At 45.0% G+C, this 22,971-nt stretch overlaps 1 protein-coding gene across 1 annotated transcript; it reads right to left on the bottom strand.

Annotated features, from left to right (window-relative positions):
• Positions 1-678: 678 nt before the first annotated feature.
• LOC129340302 (putative short-chain dehydrogenase/reductase family 42E member 2) lies at positions 679-21,990 on the bottom strand. The gene is made up of 14 exons (XM_054995020.1): positions 21,887-21,990; positions 19,971-20,025; positions 18,994-19,062; positions 18,314-18,689; positions 17,821-17,916; positions 15,896-15,956; positions 13,113-13,231; positions 12,951-13,026; positions 11,953-12,035; positions 10,470-10,607; positions 7,171-7,236; positions 6,208-6,271; positions 5,750-5,823; positions 679-1,024 (listed from the first exon to the last, which is right to left on the bottom strand). The coding sequence occupies exons 4-14, from the start codon at positions 18,656-18,658 to the stop codon at positions 896-898; spliced, it is 1,251 nt and encodes a 416-aa protein (XP_054850995.1). The 5' UTR covers positions 18,659-18,689; positions 18,994-19,062; positions 19,971-20,025; positions 21,887-21,990; the 3' UTR covers positions 679-895.
• Between the last annotated feature and the right edge of the window lie 981 nt (positions 21,991-22,971).

The raw sequence follows: 22,971 nt of genomic DNA, 5'->3' as shown, positions 1-22,971 counted from the left end.
CATCACTGTCAAAGAACTAACAGAGGTCATAGATCCAGAGGACTTAGCCGTGTTAGTCTGTAGTAGCAAAATCGAAAAGAGTCTAGTAGCACCTTTAAGACTAACCAACTTTACTGTAGCATAAGCTTTCGAGAATCACAGTTCTATGGTTGTTGGGGGTTTTCCGGGCTGTCTTGCCGTGGTCTTGGCATTGTAGTTCCTGACGTTTCGCCAGCAGCTGTGGCTGGCATCTTCAGAGGTGTAGCACCAAAAGACAGAGATCTCTCAGTGTCTTTGGAATGTTTCCTCCCCGTAGAGGTGTTCGATGTATTGTCGAAGGCTTTCACGGCCGGAGAACGATGGTTGTTGGGGGTTTTCCGGGCTGTCTTGCCGTGGTCTTGGCATTGTAGTTCCTGACGTTTCGCCAGCAGCTGTGGCTGGCATCTTCAGAGGTGTAGCACCAAAAGACAGAGATCTCTCAGTGTCTGAGAGATCTCTGTCTTTTGGTGCTACACCTCTGAAGATGCCAGCCACAGCTGCTGGCGAAACGTCAGGAACTACAATGCCAAGACCACGGCAAGACAGCCCGGAAAACCCCCAACAACCATCGTTCTCCGGCCGTGAAAGCCTTCGACAATACAATCACAGTTCTCTTCATCAGACGCATCTGATGAAGAGAACTGTGATTCTCGAAAGCTTATGCTACAGTAAAGTTGGTTAGTCTTTAAGGTGCAAGTAACAGAGGAAGACTCTAGCTGGGTTAGTTTCTCTCCTGTGATTCATTACATATCAAACAATTACATATCAAACAAACAAAGAAAAGAGACACAGAATGTCCTTAAAAAAGGAAAGACAGGGAGATCAGAGATAAAAACATGCTAAATGTAAGAAACAACATGGGGGACAGCGTTCGATCTCAGCATGAGGATCTTGATTTCAGGTAATGATCCACGGTATCAGCCAGCGTGAACTTTTTCGGGTAGTAACCCAGCTGTTTCCGGGCCTTGTCTATTCGAAAAGTGTGAGTGACCCTCAGATTTCTTATCTATGGGAAGAAGAGAACAGGGACATCAGCAGAAAACACTACAAGAGAAAGCAGACAGGAACAGCATATGCTGTGCCGCAAATGGGGATAGTGGGACTGCTAACCCCACAAGTCTTTAATAGCAATTAATATGGATCGGATTTGACTGATTCATTGATTTATACAACTTGGATGCTGCCTCTCCAGCCCTGCTTAAAGCAGCTTTCAGCCAAAACATCAAAACATAATCAGCACAATAAAAAGAGTCAAATTGCGCTAATAAAGGCAATAAAAAAGCTAAATCAATAAAGTAAGTAAATAAATATAGCTGTCTAATATCTAACTCTAACCTATTTTGTGTGCGTGGTTTCTATTTTTTATTAGATTTGGGGGGTGTGTGTGATGAAATTTGTTAAGTTGTTGGTATTTTATACTCATTTCAACTATGCTTGTAAGTTGCATCGAAGACCTAAATGATGGAAGATTTTAAATTTTTTTAAAAGGTCCATCCCCTCCCCACCAAAAATAATATTTTGGTACAGCCTAACCTTTTTTTGACTGTGGCCCCTACCTGGCAGAATCATGTACCAGAAGAGGCTAGGTAAGCCCTCACCCCACCTTCTGTCTTTTAGCGGATTTGGGAGGATGGCTTTTTTGTATATTGGGAAGCTGTTCTCTTTAATACTGTTTTACAGATGGGAGGAGATTTAAACTCCTCTCCATACACTGTGGTCCCAATCCAAAATGAGCAACCGCTTACTCCTGGGAATTCAGTTTCAATTCCCACTGCACACTGTTTCAATGGGAATTGTAGCGGACGTGTAAACAGCGTAACATAGAATTAAGCTCAGAGTCCAATCTGGCTACAGGAAAGGAAAGAAAGAGATCTCTTTCTTCAGCATTTCTTCCCTATGCATATGTTCACAAGACAAACACAGGAAGGGGCAGGAAAGCAAAACATCTTAATTGGGTATAAGTTAGCTGTATGCTGTACCCCTGAAATTTAGCTCAATGGCTAAGCAGGTGAATAGCAGTTTCTTCTGGGTTGTTTCAGGTCAGAGAAACAGAATAGGGGAGAAAAGAGCACTTAAACACCTTCTTTCTACGGGTCTTGATCTCACCAAAACGAGCCTCTCTGCGCCTGACCTTTAACCTTTAAAACTGCTGGGAGCTCCAAACTCAGATTATACCGCATACATCTGGTTTGGCCCTCAGATGTGAACTTGGCAAACATCCTGGAATCTGGTAGGAGCACTCTACAGAGACAGGATTTTTCTGTTCACCAAAGGATGTAGAGGCTACATTCAGGACTGAGAAATCTTGATGGGGAAAATTGTTGCCAGCAGGGGTCATTTCGTAGAAAAAGAGCTGCAGGAACTCATTAGCATAACTCATTAGCACAAATCATTTGCGTATGCCATGCCCCTTGACATCACCAGAAGTGTATCATTAGCATAACTGATTTGCATATGCCCCGCCCCCCGACATCACCTATCCTGGCTGTTTTGGACCCAATCCTGGCCATTCAGGGCTGAAATTGGGCCCAAAACGGCAAAAGGGCCTGAAAATGGCCAAAAATGGGCCCAAAATGGTCAGGATTGGGCCACTGCTGAGCAGGAGATCCACCACCCATCAGAGGCCTGATCATGGCTGTTTTGGGACCAATCCTGGCTATTTTAGGCCTGATCCTGGCCATTTTGGGCCCCGATCCAGGCCGAAACAGGCCCAAAATGGCCCAAAATCAGGTGGGCGGGGCCACCTGACATGTGACCTTTGGGGGGACCTACCAGAACTGTGTTCCTGCGCGTTCCCCCTGAAAATGAGCCCTGGTTGCCAGCAAATCAAGCGAAACAAACAGTATAACCGTCACCTACTAACTAATATAACACTAAAGATACTTGACACAGTTCTATGCAAAAATACAAAATTTACTAGTACATAAAGTGAACTCTAAGTGGACAATAAAGCAAATTCTGTTTAAACAAGCATGGTAGAACATATATCACACCCTCACCTCAACAAAAAGGGGGGGGAACATTCAAACCAATCCCCGATGTCCACAGAGCCAATACAATTATAATAGGGCTGGAAAGCCTCTACGAAAATTCATCCAAGTACCAGTATACTTCTTACAGGATTACACATGTATGTCACCAGAATCACTGGTCAATAAGAATTCGATTTGTGAATTGTAATGAACACATTCAAATTGTAACCGCAACGGGTCAGCTAGCAAGAGGTCCGGTTTCCGGTTTCCCCTTCTTCAGAGCAGTTACAAATCCAGCAAATCAAAGCAATTCATACTCCATATCTAACATAGTTATGGCTCGCTCACCGGCGTATGGGGCCACCTGACATGTGACCTTTGGGGGGAACCTACCAGAACTGTGTTCCTGCGCGTTCCCCCTGAAAATGAGCCCTGGTTGCCAGCAAATCAAGGGCAGATAACAATTTGTCATTCTCTTGGATTGTACTGTCTCCTCTCCCTCCTGCTGGGCTCTTTGCTGCCTTCCCACCCCATAGATCTAGATTTCTTGAGTTGATGTGGGGACACAGGGTGTAGTTCAAAGTATGCGCCAAACCAGACATGATCTGACCGGAGCTTGCAGAGCTTTTAACATTCAATTTGCTGGCACGTGGGACCCAGTTTGGCTCAGAACCACACCACAAAGGCAGGATATGGTTAAACTTCTCTGCCCCCTCTTCCCAATTTAAAATAGACCTGGGAGCTGTTTGAGCCCCAATGAGGTAAATTCTGAGTTCCTGTACCTATTTATACAGTGTGTGTTATGTGCTGTCAAGTCACTTCTGATTTATGGTGGTGACCCTATGAATGAAAGACCTCCAATATATCATATCATTAACAGCCTTGCTCAGATCTTGCCAACTGGAGGACGTGGCTTTCTTTATTGAATCAAGCCATCATTAAGTAATTTGGGGTCTTCCTCTTTTCCTACTGCCTTCTACCTTTCCTAGCATTATTGACTTTTCCAGTTAGTTGTGAATTGTCATGACCAATGTATAAAAGATTCAGTTTTGTCATTTTAAGTCCAAGAAAGAATTTAGGCTTGATTTGATCTAGATCCCTTCAACTTTCACATCCATACATAGTAATGGGCAGGGCTTTTTTTCAGCTGGAACGCGGTGGAACGGAGTCCCGGCACCTCTTGAAAATGGTCACATGGCCGGTGGCCCCGCCCCCTGATCTCCAAACAGAGGAGAGTTTAGATTGCCCTCAGCTGCGCAAAGGGCAATATAAACTGCCCTCTGTCTGGAGATCAGGGGGTGGGGCCACCGGCCATGTGACCATTTTCACCAAGGACGATTTAAACTTTTTTTAAAAACCCTCTTGTTCCAGCTGACCCCAAGTGACATCATTGTGTGATCCTGAGCAGCCCCAGTGCCAGGGTTTCTGGCGCTGGAGGCCAGCCTTGAGTGCGTGCTCTGCGCGCCCCAAACTGCGTGATGACATCATCACTTGATGACATCATCATGCAGTGCCGCTGGCGGGTGGCTGGGGTGGAGCGAGGAGGCCACCCACGCCCCGCACGCCGCCCTGGCTGCCTGTCATCCCTGGCCCGTGGCTGCTGCGCCTGCCCGGGGGTGGGCAGCGGTGGCGGTGGCGGTGCAGGGCTGGCCAGCAGCGGCGTGAGACTGGCCAGCGGCAGCATGGGATGTGCACCTCCACCCCGGCACCCCCTCCAGCACCCCCTCCGGCCCTGCGGCCCCCGCCTCACCACCTCAACGGTGGCGCCGGCCCTGGTCCTGAGTTCCACCACTGAGTTCCACCACCTCTTTTCCCAGAAAAAAAGCCCTGGTAATATGGTAATATGAATTATTTATACTATAATATGAATTATCTTGATCTTGGTCCCCAGCAGCTCATCCTTATTCTTAAGGATCGTTTCTAGTTCCTTCATGCCTGCCCTTTCCAAGTCTCTATCTCCTTTTCTCCTTGCTTGCACTCACCCTTTCGGTTGATGATTGAGCCAAAAAGAACAGAACATACAATTTCTTCATTGTCAACCTTAAAATTGTATAGTTCCTGGACACTCATTACTTTTGTCTTCTTGACGTTCAACTGTAACCCTGCTTTGACACTTTCTCCTTTAATCTTCACCATAGTCATTTCAAGTCTTTACTATTTTCTCCCAGTATACAGTATATATATTGTATCTCTATCAATATCCGATGGTCCTCATGTGTGGCAAACAGCTGTTTTGGGGCACCAGGATTATTCATAAAGCTTTTGTCAGCAGGAAGTGAATAAGTGTGATGGATATAAAAAGCACAGCAGAGAGATTCCGCCACACACGCAATGTTTCTGTCACCTGCGTTATATGCATGTGGCCAACTCGGAGTCAAAAAGACAAAGGGCACTAGGAGATCCAAGACTGGATCCTTCACGCATACTATGCCCTTGCAGTGGGAACAAGACATTGCAGAGCAGAATAAACATAACAGCAATAACAAATGCCCCACATGAAGAAAATTAGCATGTCAGGGGAATGCTAGAACCTTTCTCCCAGACATCCTTCTTTTCTAGATGCATGAAGTGTGCATGACAGGCGGCACATTCCCTCGCATGAGTCCCCAAACTGCTGTATAAGCAATTCAAGTGCACCACCTTAGTGAGATAAAGTCTATGGACCATTCTTGCAGGGCACTTAACCTCAGCTCTGATATCTCCCTCAGACAGAAAGTTTGTTGCCATTAATGAAAGTAAGAACTCCTTTTTTTTAATACCTCATTTCTTGTTATGAGAGGTGTGAAGCTGAAAACCGGTTTAAGAAGCAGGTGCAGATATTCCAGCAAGCCAGCTGTAAAAGACAATTTCTACAGTTAATTACTAGCAACAACAGGGGGAAAACCTGCTTCAAATTTGAGAATTTGAAGAGAAATTAAAATTGATGCTAACCAAAGCCAACGGTTACTGGTTATACCACCAAGGCATCTGAACTTGGGCTCTCCAGGTTTATCTTTGCAAGAATAGACAGTCCAACTACCTGAGACCAATGAAGACTCAACAGAGTATCCTTATGACTAGACAGAGGGGTTGAGTCAAAACTACACAGTTGCTTTCATCCCATTGGCTCCTCAGAGCAGTGCATGTACCAAATGGGAACCAATCCAGGTGCACTGACCAGATGGAGGGTAGTTATCCCAAAAAGCAAATTCTCAGACACAATGAATGCTCGTTTTACCTATGGTACGAAGAAATAAAACTGGAACATGTTTCCTCGGTTTCTTGTAGCCAAGTTTTTCAAACTGTAGGGGATAGAAAATAAGAAAGGGTGAGAATAAAACAAACCTTAAATTTATGCTGAAGCCCAGCATAGTCCAAAACAATTAGAATAGAAATAAGATGCTGAAATTGAAAGCCCTGCTGAGTGGCAGCCTTGGGTCTTGAGAGCCAGTTTGGTGTAGTGGTTAAGAGTGATGGGACTCTAATCTGGAGAACTGGGTTTGATTCCCCACTCCTCCACTTAAAGCCAGCTGGGTGACCTTGGGTCAGTCACAGCTCTTCCAGAGTGTGCTCTCAGCACCCCCCCCCCCACCTCACAGGGCAGTTATTGTTGTGGAGATAATAATAACATACTTTGTAAACCACTGAGTGGGTATTAAGTTGTCCTAAAGGGTGGTATATAAATTGAATGCTGCTGCTGCTGCTGTTGTTATTAAATAACTTTCATGTCCTGACCTATCTTGCAGGGTTGTTGTGAGGCTCAAACTCTGCTTGGAATGAGATTCCATATAAGCAGTTTGGAGATCCCTTTTGCCTCAAGACCAGCCACTCAATCAATGATGCTGGATGGTGGCCAATGGGTGTAGGCCAATGGGTGTGGGCATGTTCATCAAAACAAGGGGGATCTCTGCATGGCTGCTGATTGGTCAGTACATGGGACATGTGGTACTGATGGCAATAGGCTGCATAGTGGTGGCACTCATATGATATTTTCTAAAAATTCCAGAAGTGGCTACAAGCTCAACAGTGTGGAGGAGTCCTGTTCTAACCACAACACCACAGTGTCATAATGGCTTCTCTCTCTTTCTCTTTGTGTGTGTGTGTCTTTGTTTCTCTGTATCTCTTTCACACACACACACACAGAATGTTTGTTCGTTCTGCCTCCTCAAGATAAAACTAACTTTAAAAAAGGCCTTCATACCAGTGGCGTTATCCATTCAGAAAAAATGACGCTCTCTCCATCGTGTATATAATATGCCTGACCACTCTGAGAGAAAGAAAAGAGAGAGAAGTTAAAAACAAACACCAGACAGGATCCGGAATTATATCACTTCCTTTATCTTTGAGCATAATAAAGTGGAAAAAATATTTTTTAAAAGGAAGAGACACTTTACATTCATACCAGAGTTTGAAAAGGAACATTTACCTCCGTAATGCCCTTTTGGAAAGTGCAATAGGCTGCTTCTAATACAGAATTCTGTTCTATACAAGTAACTACAGGAACAGAAAGGAAATATTCATTAATAATTATTTCTAAATTAGGATCTATAATTGGTACACACCAGAATAACGAACACAGTAGTCAATCAATCAATCATTTATTATGGTTGCAAGATCAGCCAAGTAAAGTATAGATAAAAAAGAATGGTTTTTAAATACTTAAAATGGACAAATACATAAAAGATTATATAAAAAAACCCAGAGTCCCAAGGACCAGGTTCAGTATGTTTACCAACTCAAATATAAATGCAATTTATTTTTACACAACTATGAAATCAGTAACCAGTGACCCTGGAGTACAGTCCTACTCACAATCCCCTGGTAAAGTGTGCAGACAGTTCTGTAGATTTGGCCAGAGGCTTTGCCTGGAACAGCATCCCAAATATCCAGCAGGCCTTGCCACAGCAGGACTCTTCTTGTGAAGATGCTATCTGAATCCTGGGGCTTGCTTGTTGCCCTAGGAGCAGTTCCCCTTCTCTCCTCGCAAGATGAAGTGGGGCAGCTCTGGGCTAGGGTGCTGGTCTCGAGCAGTCAATGAGTTCAGCTGCCAGCAATTCCTGCTCTTGCTTCTTCAGCTCTTCCCAGCTACTGCAGTTCTTCCAGGGAGAAGAGTTCAGCTCCTCCAGCCAGTCGTTTCAGCTGTATGATGTTCTTAGCTCCAAAGCTTGGAAACAAGCTTTGCCTTCCAAGCAGCAGCAGCAGCAGCAGCTTTTCCTCCTTTAGTATTTCCAGCTAGCCTAGTCTTGTATAACACTACTCCTCATAGTCGTTCATGACGACCTGTTTTTTATATACATGCCCCATGGGCCTTTGCTAAACATACAGATTAAATAACCCGAGGTACAGCTCAGTTATCTCTTAGTCTGGTCTATGTATCTGCAGTCTATTAATCAGGCCTAGGTCCTAGGCCCCAAACCCTTTTTCCAGTACAGGCTTACATACAGGGCCGGTGTGCCCATAGAAGCCAGGTAGGCGGTGGCCTCAGGCGCGAGGGCCCTGGAGAGGCGCCGGAGGGGGTGTCGGGGGCAGAGGCGCGCTCCACGGAACTGGCGTGGCTGGCACGCAGCTGCTGCAACCAGCCAGCTCCATGCTGCTGCCGCCGCCACCACCACACCCCCCAGCCGTCATTGCACAGTCCATGGTGCGCGCACGCGGGGATTGCCGCAGGTGCCAGAGACCCTGGCGCCAGCAGTGCTTACACATATATATATACACACATACACATCTAACTATAAAACTCACTTCATTAACTCTCTTCCCAGCAATTGACATTTCCTTCGTTAAGTGATTCCGCTTGCTGAGTACTGTCACACAGAATTTTGCAACTGCATAAGATACAGTTCTCTGACTATCCTCTAAAAGATATACCCGAAGGGTTTCAGGACTAAAATCCATATAATACTGTAATGGTTTGAATCTATAAAGTAGTGGAATAATTAATTGTATCCTATCTTCTTGATAGAATTCGCAGTGCAAAAGTATGTGTGTGATATTTTCAACCATTTTATTCGAACAGGGACAACAACGCTGTTGCAAAGGCAGGTGAGAGAATCTCCCATACAAAACTGCAGAGGGGAATGCATCAAATCGTGCTCTAAAGGCCCATCTACATCTTTTGTTTGTAAAATCCGAAATATATGGGGATGTGGTGTAACTCAGTCCTTTTTTTAGGCTCTTATAACTTAGAGGGAGTATTGCCTCATCATTTTGGGACTCTATATTAATCATCTTTGGGTTATTAAAGCTTTTGCTTTGTTGAGTCCCATACCAAACAGGGCTACCGGGTCCAAGCCAATCAGTTTAATTTTAACAGCTATCTTTGAGCACCATGAAGGGTAAGGTTCAGAAGCTAGCAACAAGGGAATTAAGCCCTTTGGCTCAAGATGAATTCTTAGCCAATAATAGATTACATGTTCCCAGATTTTTAGTTCGACTCTGAGCAAGCCAGCTTCTTGCCTAAGAATGACATTAGGAGTACATCTAGGTACATTAAATAGCGATCTAAGAAATTTAGATTGGACCGTTTCTAAGATCTTAACATTAGCAGTTAGTCCCATTTGTGATCCATATAAGAGTTGCACTAATGATTTTGTTTGGAATAGTTTCAGGGCTGCAGGTATAAAGCCCGCACCTTGGCTGATTCCAGATGACTAACCTTAAGGCGCTTCATGCCACCCTCTTCCGGATCGCAACGGGGAAAATGCGAAATATAGCGTTTCCTCGCGCGAGTTTTGCGCGTCGTCGCGCAAAACTCGCACGAGGAAAGGCGGTATTTCGCATTTTCCCCGTTGCGATCCGGAAGAGGGCGGCATGAAGCGCCTTAAGGTTAGTCATCTGGAATCGGCCCTTCTCTTCTGAAGAATCTAAGGATGGCATTAGCATTCTCTTCTGCAGTATTTGCTGATGAAATAGTGTGGGCTTTAAAGTTAGCATTGAATGTAAAGATGACTCCTAGATAATTGAAAATTTTTAACCTGATCTATAGTATTCCCATTTATTTCCCAGTTAGTTTTCCAGTGTCTACTAAAACACAATTTTAGATTTCGAGTAATTAATTGTCAGAAGCTCAGTATCGCATTGATCACTAAATTTTTTCATGGCACGCTTTAGACCAATTTTTGTTTGGGACTGGAATGTGAAGGCTCTTGTTATTTTTTGAAGCAGGGGAGAAAGGTGGAGAACCATTTTAGGGCAGCTGAATAAAATCTGGGCAGAGTTTCTGCTCCCTCTCTGCAGCTTACATACACAGACACACAACACAAACTCCATTTACATATTATTTTAAAAATCTGTAAGATTACGAAGACATCTACAAGAACAGAAAAGCTTTCACTAGGTAGGCAACTAAGCAAATAATTGAGGGAGAAGGGCATTCTGAAGTCAGGACGCTACCCCAGAAAAGTTCCTGCCCGTAGGAACTACGAGAGCTGAGGGATAACTACTTACTGGAACAAGCAAGTCCACTTTTAAAATTGAGCAATAGTAGGTGGCTTTACTTACAGCAATATAGCCTCTCTCAGCTGTTAAAGACTCAGAGGCCAAAATATGTCCTTGGACAAGATTGCCAACATGGACCCAGTTCATCAGAGTGTTGGGACTCCAAAATGCAAAGTTGAAGAGTTGTCTCTGGATGTTCGTCTGTGGAGAAGAATGCACATGTCAAGTAGGCTCTGTCCACATGGATGGAATGGGGAGCAGAAGCAAGCACTCTGGTCCACCCTCACTGTGCTCTGCCGCTGTCTATGCTCGATATTTGCCTGAATGTGGGCACAGCACCCCAGCTGTCTTACTATGCTCGGGAAGGCTGATGTCTAATATTCATGGAGGGAGACAGGGCCTATGCCTGTACAGCATGTACTTACATTTGGGCCAATGTGCAAGGAAGAGGCAGAGCATACGTTCATAGTTGGGGCCCAGAGCATTTACTCCCATGTATATCTTAGGACTCTGCTTTTTGCCTCATTTTTTCATTAGCATTTCTATTTGTGGGGTTGGTTTTAGGTTTTATTACCATTTGCTCCTACACTATTTAATTTTCATGTTCTATGCCCTAAGCAGCAAGTAAGACAGATGATTTCCCCTGAAAAATCTTCAGAACTCTGCAATTTCCATGCAGATATTTGAAAGTCTATGGTGTTGGGCAATATTTATGCAATTCAAGTTAACAAAATTGTTCCTGAACCCTGGAAGTCAAACGTGAAGGTCTGCAAAGGCACAGCTTGATCTTCTAGTGACACCTATTTACTATTCATTGAGTTTGAGGCTTCCTTCCTATATAAGAACTCAAAGTGGTTTATTCCCAGGAAATCTCCCGCTCAGGCCGGGCTTATCTTCATCCAGTCACTGTGTCAGATGCCCTCTAATCTTACCCTGGATGAGAACCAGCCTTAAGGTGCAACTGTGTCAAAGGGCATCACATTATACTTAAAAACATTGCAAGGTGGTACAATCCGACACAATCTTGAACACTCTTGCTACACAAGTGCTTGAAGCAAACCACTATCTTAATTTTCAGTGTCTGTTTACATAAATTAAATGCCAAATTGTAATAAAGTTTCTCTGCCCTTCTTCCAGCAAAATAAAAGAGATTTAAGATAACTTTTGGAGAGAGAATTGGCAGGCATGGGAGAGATTAAGCATCTTTCTTGGCTGGCTGCCAACCCAGGATTAAAGACCGCATTTATTTGGTTTGCTGAGATAATGCCTGTTTCATTCTCCTAGCCATTTGCCAGTTTTCTTCTCTCTAGCAGTTTTTAATTTTTTTAAAGTTTTCTGCAAGCATAGTGGTACTATTGCATAACATCTCTTAGGAATGCACCTTTGTGCGCATATTTACAAAAGTTTTCTCATCAGAAAAAGGTAGAAAATCAATAGAAGCATAAAGGGAAATGGCCTGGTTTATTAAGGCACCATCTACATTAGCAGTAAAGTGTTCAGATAAAGTATCTGTAAGGCACCCCACTGTTCCCAAAGCAATACATACAACTATCCGTGGAAGATGCCTCTGCTCCTCTGGCCCATAGATGCCAGGTGGACGAATGACACATGTATGAAGTTTATCCCCTCCTAGGAGAAGAACATAAAATAGTTATTCTGCCCAAGAAAGGGCTGGATTGGATGATATGGCCATAGATTTCTCCCTGATGCATTATAGGGAAGGGGAAAAGACAAAAGCCTTTTTCAGATGTTAGGTCCACATGTACCTTGAGTTCAGCAACTGCACATATTAGGAGCACTTGCTACCCGTGATGCTCCAGTCCTGATTGAGCATGCCATCATGTGGATGTTTTATTATGTAATGCGAGATCTTCCTGCTTTCCATACAGAGAAAAATCCCCCTCTGAAAACAGCCTTCTACAAACAAACAGTACACTTGCTATTCCTGCATCCCTTTCTCCGCATGAAACTCCCTGTCAGACATTCCCATTTTATACAGTATATAATGGGGATCTCTTTTCTCAGATGTGGGTCTTGCTAGCCTCCCACCTGTCTGTTTTTTCCTCCTTAAATGCTCCTGTAGGTTTGCCTGTGTTAGACAGAATGCACTCTACACAAGCTCATATACATTCTCCTCTTTATTATTAATGCAAACATTCAGGACTGGCTCTCACCTGGGAATGTGTTTTTTAAAAGCATACATTGCAAGTTATAAAATATATATATAAACAGATAAAAGAAAAAAGAAACATACAGCTAAAAAACAAGAAAAAAAACTAAAAAAGATTATTTCACTATCCTAATTCTATAGCTCTCAAAATTCTACCAATGTTTCAAATTTTCTACATAAAATTTTCGGTTAATTGAAGTCTCATTATTGCTCCATTTACCTTAAATTATATAACTTCTGCTGACCTGGGAATGGGGTTTGAAGGCTAAAAGGCTTGGGGAGTTTCTGTTTTCCAGTCAGCATATTGAAAGTTTGCCATGTGACTCACACATACACACACACACACACACACACACACACACATCCAGAGGTACCTTCAAGTGGTGTCCCATCAGCAGCCAGTACCATCTGATCAGCAATTGCTTTGGTTCTAGAATAATGGTCAGTGTGCTAAAAAAAGATAACTCAGTAAATGTTGACAGTTTAATACTAACACATCTAGAGCAGTAGTCTTCAACCAATAGGCTGGGAAATACCTTCTCTAGTGGAAAATAGGGCACCGTTTCCTCATCACCTTCTTCAATGGGATTCCCTCCAAATACGACGTTCACTGAACTGGTATATACCAGTCTGGAAATGTTCCTTTGCTGGCAAACTATGTGGAGAAGATGTGTGAATTTGAATAATGAAATTATTAGGAAATCTACACGTACATGTGTGTGTGTGTGTGTGTGTGTGTGTGTGTGTGTGTGTGTGTGAGAGAGAGAGAGAGAGAGAGAGAGAGAGAGAGAGAGAGAGAGAGAGAGAGAGAGAGAGAGTGAAAACACACATTGGCCGAATCCACATTTCCTTTTTGTTTCCGCTCCTTTTTCACAACCGTGGTGCTGTTCAAGCAGATACATGCTTTCCCGTCCTGCATGTTCCCCGCCATCACCGCACCACAATTGCGCCTCCTTTCCATACCACGTGATAATGGCAGGAATCTGTTTTTGCCCGGCCCTTTTTTAAAAAAAAAATGGGCTGTCATAGCATATTTCCACGATAAAGAAAGGTCTGTATACCACAAAACCTGGGTCGAATCCACATTCACCCATTACCCGCATGCTTAGCGGATATCTTCTGTTTGCCTCCAATCCGCGATTTTTTCCTCTTCGTTCACATTCCTGCTTCCAATCCGTCTTTCTCGCGCGTCCCTCCGGTCACACGGCCGCTCGAAAACCGCTTTTTTGGGCGGGACCTTTTTTCCTGCCCATTTTTTAAAATTTTTTTGAGCACACTTTTCCGTTATTCCGATCTTGCCTTATAAAGAAACATCATTGAAGATAATGATGCCTCTCTTTCCCCCACTGACAGCACTGATGGCTCTCTCCCGTTTCTTTTTTGGAAATTTGGAAGCATGTGGGAAGCTTTCGTGGGCATTTCCTATGCAGGACAGTTCAGTGCCTGAATTTTACTGAAGTTTCACTTCCTTGGAGTGTCATTATTTCGATATTTCGTAATTTCGATATTACAGTAATATAAAATAAAAAAAAATAAAAAACAGTTAAAAAGGAAGTTTCACGAGTCCGTTCTGAGGATGGATTCACCCCAAAATGATTTTTCAAACTACCAGATTTGATTCAGAAACAGCATAATCAATAAATCCAATGCTATGAAGTCAAAAACAGTCTTTTGCAGACTACGGAGCACTTGCAAGTTGAATCAGCCAATAGGAACTCTCAGAACGACCGGAGAGACAGGAAGGGGGGGTGGTTTTTAAAAAAACCACGTAAATTGCACATTGGCCCATTCACGGCCACCGTGAAACTCCCGTTGAAAACCTGTAACCACATATTCGGGAGAAATGTGAATGAAATGCGTCTGTTTAATGAGGTAATGTGACCAGCACTCGGGATTGCGTGGGGAATGCGGGGAACATGCGACTTAGAATGAGTAATGTGGATTCGACCCTACTTCAATGAGCAGCGGTTTGTGCGGGAAAAGTAACAGATGATGGTCCTTTATCTTACCATCAGTTACTTTCCACTCTCGGCTTTGAATGGAACCTGGTTCCCCCCTATAAATACTCTGGCTTTTCCCTGGCTCTGCCTACATAAGAGTCGGAATATCGGTATAGCGCAAAATTAAGGGGTTTTGGGGGGGGGAAGGGAAGTGACGTGCACCGTCAACGCTGACGACAGAGGAGGGAACTGCCCACTATAACACTTTACTCAGGGGCATGTGGAGAACTGATTGCGCCACAAAGATGCACTGGGAAGGTGAATGTGATGATGCACAGCATGGTAGCGGAATGAACCCAGCTGCCATGACTGCGCAAGATAAGCGGATGGTGAGTGCGTGTGGATTTGGCCATTGTTTTGTGTCCTACTAAAAGCAGTTTCACCATGAAGAGGAAGACAGATCCCCTTCCATTCAAATCAACATGCTCATACATTTTTCTTTCCAAATAATTGCATTCATAAGAGCGATCTGTTCTTCAATAACAAGGAATTTTCCTGAGTCTAGTACATAGCATTCCCGCCCCCTTTCTATTTGACTCTCTGAAAGTAGAGTTGCCAAATGTGGGTTGGAAAATTCCCATTTTCTCCAGAGAAACTTATTTTTGTAATCTAGAGATCAGTTGTAATTCTGGAAGATCTCCAGGACCTACGTGCAGATTGGTAATCCTACCTGAAGGTCAGAGGTCAGACAGGCAGCACCTTGTTTCTCTATTAACATTAGGGCAACATGAACCAATCCCTACCACCTTCCCCTCCTTCCAGCTGTATTATGAGTCCTCGAAAGAGGGGAGGCTATGATTGCTACCCTTCCAGACAGAGATCATCACCAAGATATTTTGTCATCTGAGTGGGCTGCGTTGCCAAGCCAAAAATCCCAGGATTCTCTGCAGTGTTGGATGCTGGGTACAGCTAGGGATCCTGGGTACAGCTAGGGATCCTGAGTGAGGGCCAAACTACAAGTGACGCCTGACACAGGTTGGACACTTGTCAGCTTCCCTCAAGTTTTGATGGGAAATGTAGGCAGCTTTGCGGAATGTTGGACAAGTGACAGTTGAAAAGTCCATTGGACACCAGTCAGAGAGCCAAGCTGCAAGACCAGGATGCCTACAAAAACTTGAGGGAAGCTGCCAAGTGTCCAACCTGTGTCATTTGTCACTTGTAGCTTGGCCCTAAGTCTCACCTTCTGAACAGCATGCAGCTTCATTGAACCCCCTAAACCCATTTCTGCCTGAAGTGACCACTCAGGTTCCTTTGGCCATTCTTCTCCCAAGCAAAGATTCTTTCGCAAGTAACTTGGGGTCTTTGAAAGCAGTACATACCCTCAATGATGACTTTTGTTCCTCCCACATTGATGGATTCAATAAGCTCTTTCCTTTGTAGCTAGAAAGGAAAAGGGATGGCACTAGAATAATTGTTCATTAGCAATCCGCACTCGTTACTCAGGGATACAAAGGCAAGGTCATAATTCTCTGGTTGGAATCAGAACTGAAAAGAAGTGGAAAGAGGGAAGAATGGTAGGAATCTAGAGGGAAATGGCAATGTCTGGAAAGTGCAAAGCTCCATCACATATCTGATACAAGTCCTTATATCATCCATCAACAGACACAAGGACTTTGTATTGTATGAAGTGGTCCTGTGTACGCAGTGCTGGAGCAAATCCTGGGATTATTATTATCATTTATTATTTAAAGCATTTACATGCCACCTTTCTACCCAAAATAGGATCCCCATGGCTGCAAACAACAAACATTAAAATAACATTTAAAATATATATATAAGTACAAAACAAAACATGTAAACATAAATAAACACACACACAGGAAAGATTGGCATTGACCTTCAGGTAGGATTGAGTTCCAGTGGTCCACCTTGTCCGGGGTCTGGGTCCCAGCCACCAGACTTGGTAGGAGGGAACAGCAGGTCAGCCGGGCTGATGGGCAAACAGAGGGGGCAGCCAGCAGACAGCAGGTCAACTGGTCAGCCAGCTGACAGCAGGTCAACTGGTCAGCCAGCTGACAGCAGGTCAACCGGTCTGACTGGCAGGCAGAGGGGGCAGCTGGGGGACAGCAGGTCAACCCCTCCCACAGGCAAATGGAGCCAGAACCTGCCGGTGCCAGGGGCAAGGGGCAAAAGCCCAGGGCCTCAGGAGGCAGGGGGAGACAGAGAGAGGCCAGCGAGTCCCACTCCCCTAGGGAGGGAAAGGGGGCTAGGCAAGGCGGAAGGGGGCAAGGGCAGAGGGATTGGAAGCTCAGCAGTCACCCACCCAAAGACCTTACCTGAGGAGGAGAAGCAGCAGCAGCCCCAACAACCCAAAGCCACGCCCCAGCTAGAAAATAGTAGCCTGGCCCAGGAGTTGCCAAAAGCCAAGCCACTCCAGGTGGGGCTATTGGAGGCACTCTGCAGGAAGCCCTGGGCAACCAGCCAAGGAGCCACAGCTGGACCCACCTTCAGCCATCAGCTCAGCCAGGGAGGCCGGGCTGCTAGCCAGGGGACTGCAGCTGGACATGCCTTCAGCAATCAGCCAAGGCAGGGAGGCTGGGCAGCCAGAGAACAAGGCACAGCTGGTGCTGGTCAGTGGGGCCAGATCAGCTACCCCAGCTGCAACTGCTTGGTGCAGCCAAAGGCCTGGCTGGAAAAGGGGTGGGGCAGTAGGAGGAAGCCCTATAAAAGCTGGCTGGGAAGAGCCCTGGGGTGGTGGGTGTGAGTGAGGAGTGATGATGTGGAGTGAGAGCAGTAAGATGCAAGGGTGGAGGCTTGGAGGAGAGTCCTGGAAGGAGAAGATGAAGGAGGGCGCAGAGGGTAAGCAGGCCAGGTTGAGCAGGCCAGCGAGTGGACTGAGAGGGAGTCTGGGTGAGGTATACCGCCCCTCCTTCCACAGAGCAGGGTCCCGCAGATTCCCTGGCCCCCCTGTGACGTCAGGAGCAGACTGCCCAGTGCCACGCCCAGCGGCAGCGATGGCAAGCCCTGACACACCTGCCCTAGTCTGTGGCCGTTTCCACACTACTCACCTTCAATTGGAACTCCGTGGAACGTTGCGGAAAAAATGCAGAAGATAGCGTTTTCTCACGCAAGTTTTGTGCGACATCGCGCAAAACTCTCGCAAGAAACCGCTATCTTCCGGGTTTTGTTTGCAACGTTCTGCGGCATTCCGATTGAAGGTGAGTAGTGTGGAAATGGCCTGTATCTCAGGCCACTGCATACGTTTTTGGTAATTCACAGAAAGGAAAGGAAGATGTTGACTTACTTGCTCAAATCCTGATATGCCATAGGACGCAACATGAAATACGCAGTCCACCCCTTCACAGGCTTTGAACACAGCATCGTAATCTCTCACGTCCCCCTGTGATGTACACCATAGCAAAAATGATAACCGTAATATTTATCAGAGTATCTCTTAAAAGAATGATTACATAATATTGATAGTCACATCACACACTGTGCAAGTGCTCAGAATGCCTCGTATATATCACCTGCAGAATATCTCACAACGCACTATATTAAGATGGGAATAAGACTCAGATGGGTTGGGGTGGCCAAATTACTCTTCTTCCAAATACCAAAGAGTCACACACCTGTCAGTAAAAGCTCCACTGCATTTGATGCGTGGAAGGACAGGACCAGGATCAGACATTAAGTTCTAAAAAAAAGACAATGAAGCAAGGAGGTAGGGCTAGGAAAAGGCAAATCTCCCCTAGACCCAATTTGTGTACTCCGTAACATGCGAATCAGTACTTTACCTCGAAAAATACTGCCTGGTTGGGAATTTCCCATCTAGGTTTATGTCTGTCGAACAAAACAACATTGATTTCTTCACTGGCAAGGGCACAGCCCAGTTGGTAGCCGAAGTAGCCTCCTCCTCCAGTTATCAATGCCTTAGCTGTTCTCTTCTGCAGTGGTCCAACATGTCCATTAAGGTTACAATCCAAGGACTGGCTGCAGTGAGGCACCAGTCTGTTGGGCCTGGTTTGGATCACATCCTCAGACTGAGAAACCATTTTGAGAACTTTCCCAGGCCCTTCTTCTTGGACCTCGAGGTTGCCCTGCAATTCTGCTAACATGCTGTATGTAGGGCACGCCTCCATCCGTAACTACAATACAGTTCTATACCTTAGCCTGTGGAAGAGGCATAATAATAATAATAAGAAGAACAACAACAACAACATTCAATTTATATCCCACCCTTCAGGACAACTTAACACCCACTCAGAGCAGTTTACAGAGTATGTTATCATTATCCCCACAACAATCACCCTATGAGGTGAGTGGGGTTGAGAGAGCTCTGAGAGAGCTGTGACTGACCCAAGGTCACCCAGCTGGAATCAAACCCAGTTCTCCAGATTAGTCCCACCACTCTTAACTACTACACCAAACTGGCATAGAGACAACAGCTGACTAATTTTGCTAACAGTCAACACACCTGGATTTTATATTGAAGAAACACCAACTGTTCAGGAGCGTTTCATTGAACCGGTTTACAGCATATTTACTGTGGACAAATTTAGTCTCATTAAACGATAAACATATGCAGGAAAATATTGTATATGTCTACGGTATACTCAGGAATTGCCATTGTTATTTAATTACATTAAAATATTCAAACTAAATCTTTTGAGCGAGTAAAAATTTGTCTTAAAAAGCATGCCAATCATTCCAAAAAAGAAAATATTTCATAAGAATTTTTTAAAATGTTTCCCTAAATTTCCAACTTTCCCATTGGAAAAATTTAAAAAGTACCCTGGGGTTGGGGAGGGGATGTCCCCTCCTAATCTCCCCCCACTCATATTTTTAGACTAACAACAAATGTTGTTAAAGACTACAATATTTATTCCAGTATGATCGTTCATAAATTAGAAATAATGTTAATCTTTAAGCTGCCACTGGAGACATCACTTTATTTGCCTGGCCACTTGCATCTGGAATTTTGTCCCACCAGATCTCCCTCTCTTCTTGGCAGCCCTATTTCCAGACGAAGGAATAAAATCTCAGGGTGATGGGGAGCCAAACTAGGGGATGGGCATAGTTTTGTACATGGCTTCATTTTCCACACACCCCTGCAACAGTCTTAGGGTTGCCAACTCCAGACTGGGAAATTCCGTGGGATTTGGAGATGGAGCCTAGGGAGTGTGGGATTTGGGAAAGGGAGGGAACTCAGCGGGCTATAATGCCATAGAGTCCACCCTCCAAAGCTGCCATTTTCTCCAGGGGAACTGATCTCTGTTCTCTGGAGATCAGTTGTAATTCTGGTAAAACTCCAGCCCCCACCTGGAGGTTGGCAAGGCTCTACTCTGAGGTACTAGGCCAAGCTAGACTCCTTCCCTGGTGTCTATCCTCTCCCACCTACCTCCCAGTCATCGCCCTGATCTCACCTTTTAGCCACCCCTTTTAGCCACATACCTGTGTGTATGCTCTCTGGACATGCAATGTGCATCACTCTTCCTCCCTTCCTTCCCTTTTTTCCACATCAAAACAAAAAAAAATGAAATTAAGAAAGAGTTTTAAGAAATTGACAGGCAGGGAAAAAAGAACACAGGTTAAACCCTACCAATGTGAAGCACATGGTCCCAAGACACTGTATCACAGAGACACAGCATACTCTCTCATTCATTGCCTGTGGAACCTCTCAGCACATGAAAGCAGGGAAACATATTTTGGGAGATGCTTGACTAACTCATGGTCCCCTGGCAAGCTCAGGTTTCAAATGCCACTGGTTTCTATTGCTATCACTTACACTGATAAGCATTATCAAGAAGAGTCCAGTAGCACCTTTAAGACTAACCAATTTTATTGTAGCATAAGCTTTCGAGAATCAAGTTCTCTTCGTCAGATGCATGATCCAAACTGGTCAAATACAGAAGAGGAGGGGAGATAGGGGAGAGAAGGAGACATATATCAGAAGGGGACAGGATGCAATTAGCGGGGAGGCAACCAAAACATTCCTTTGCTAGTAAATGTAAACATCTCCTTTTGGTGTGGAGTCAGTTTGCCGTGTTAGTTTGCAGCAGTAAAAGCGTCCAATTCCTATGTAGTATAAGCCTTCAATAACCACAGCTCTCCCTGCCAGATGCATCTGACAAAGAGAACTCCAAAAGCTGCTGCAGAGATGATAGCCACCCTTCCACGAGGGGACCTCAAGGCAAAAAGGGGAGAATCCTTAATTCAGAACCCACCCCCCTGCCAAGATCACACTCTCTTGGGGCTGCAAAGCGTTCCTGCCCGATTTGTGCCTGAAATCAGGGGGCTGTGGGTGATCTAGGCACCTCGCCAGCCAAGAAAACAGCACCTCGGATGGTCCAGCTCCCTGGACCCGGTCAGACCGCCATGATCCCAAACCGGAAGTCTATCTTCCGTGTTTTTTTCCACAATGTTCCACACGTTCCGGATGAAGGTGAGTAGTGTGGAAACGGCCCAGGAAATCTCAGTGGGAATTTGACATTCCCCCTTCCCCTAGTTTATACACATGCTTCCCTTTCTAGTCTCCCCAGTGTTGAATTTTTCAATTGCAAACTAGGATCTGGGAGGCCCAAGTTCAAATCCCCCCCTGGAAGGAAACTCACTTAGGTCCATCACAGTCTCTCTGGCTCACCTACCTCACAGGAGTGTTATGAAGAGAAAATGGGAAAGAGGGAACCCCATAGCTTGCCCTGAGCTTCCTGAATAAATGGGATAAAAATGGAATAAAATATACTAGACAGACAGACAGACATTCTCAGGGGCATGGGCATTGCCTTCTTTCCAGAGCTCATCCACATTGACAGTGCTGAGCTAGGAGCAAAATAAATACAAAGGTCTCAGGGGAAACTGCACACCCCTAATGAAATTCGGCTGTTTGAATGCAGAGAATCTCCACAGTGGATGCATTAGGGAAACAAGTTTGGATCTCTGGCAAAAACTAGCAGCTGCACCTTCTCTGCCCAAGAAAAACAAAGGTCATCTTGGAAAGAGTAGGGTACCTGCAGAGACCACCAAACCCAGTAGGGAACTTTGAGCTAAGCTACAAGTGACGCCTGACACAGGTTGGACGCTTGTCAGCTTCCCTCAAGTTTTGATGGGAAATGTAGGCATCCTGGTCTTGCAGCTGTAATGGAGAGCCAAGCTGTAAAACCAGGATGCCTACATTTCCCATCAAAACTTGAGGTAAGCTGACAAGTGTCCAACCTGTGTATGGTGTCACTTGTAACTTGGCTCTTTGTAACAGAAAGAAGGTCTCATTGCTTAAATGTTTGACAAGGCATCCAAGCTGTGCATGACTCCCGTCCTCACCCCTTGGTTGCAAAGTAATATTCCACTTTTGAAATCAAAAGAATTAATACCTTTTGGTTAGTATTTGCTTTTCTAGATGTCCTGGCATTGAAGGTCAAGGTGATCAGGAGGGCTTTTCTCTTTGGTGTTTGCCTTCTCCATATAATAGCAGATGAGTGGCTCTGACTGATGTCTTGAGAGAATCCCAGAGAGGGCCCTGATCCTTTATATAGGCACTTCATTTTCTGTACGTAAAGAAGAGAGGGAGAGATCTTTACCTGTAAGCCCAGTCTGGGCTAGAAGCCAGGAAGGGTTGGGCTCTGATTATAGGTGCTTGGCTTCTCCTGCCTCAGTTTACTAAGGTTGTCCCAAAACATTTCAGTGCCAGCAGCAGGAAACTGACCTGCCAACTTCCTTCAGTCAAGGTGGGGTATAAGACACATTGAAATTAATAGAAACAACAATGTGCCTTGTAACATTTCTACTTATTTCAACTTCTCAAAAGAAAAGTTTCAGACAAGGGATGCATTCTCACTGGGAACAGAAGAATAAGTCAAGGGAACCCCTCGTCGCCACTGTACGTTTCCAGCACAGGAAAAGGAATTTACAATCTGGGCCAGTCCTGCACAATTCCAAGGGTGTGCCAGCTGTGGGCTGGACCTGGCACACCAACCAGGCTTGGCAGCCCCACTCTGCAGGTCCTGGTCAATAGGCACACCGTGACCAGGACTTAGAAGGGAGTGAGTACAACCTGGCCTTGGGCCCTTCTCAGCATATCTCAGTATGTCCTTTCATCCTTCCAAGAGCTGCACAATATACTCACACAATCAGCTCACAATGTGCTTCGCTGGGCTTCACAGATAAGACAAAGGCTGACTGCAGCATGTTTGCCCAGTCGTCTGTGACTGGCTCAGAAGATTGTAACCTTTGCTACTGCCTTAATTGTTCTTGCTCTCTTCCGGGACTTCCGGAAAAGTTTCTCAATAAAGCACTCGCCTCCGAAAGGAGGGTCAGACTTGCATCTTGACTTCGTCTCCTGTCGGTTCTTCGCTACAGCCAGCCAGTTCTTAGGGACCTTTCCACAAAACATGAATGTTGTGTTTCACTAGGATCTCGATGAGAGACAGCTCTTCTGTAGAGGGCTACCATATCCCTG

The sequence above is a fragment of the Eublepharis macularius genome, chromosome 12, assembly GCF_028583425.1.
Source record: "Eublepharis macularius isolate TG4126 chromosome 12, MPM_Emac_v1.0, whole genome shotgun sequence".
NCBI classification, from domain to species: Eukaryota; Metazoa; Chordata; class Lepidosauria; order Squamata; family Eublepharidae; genus Eublepharis; species Eublepharis macularius.
Note: the sequence above shows the minus strand (reverse complement) of the source record. Positions and strands in the feature narration are given on the sequence as shown.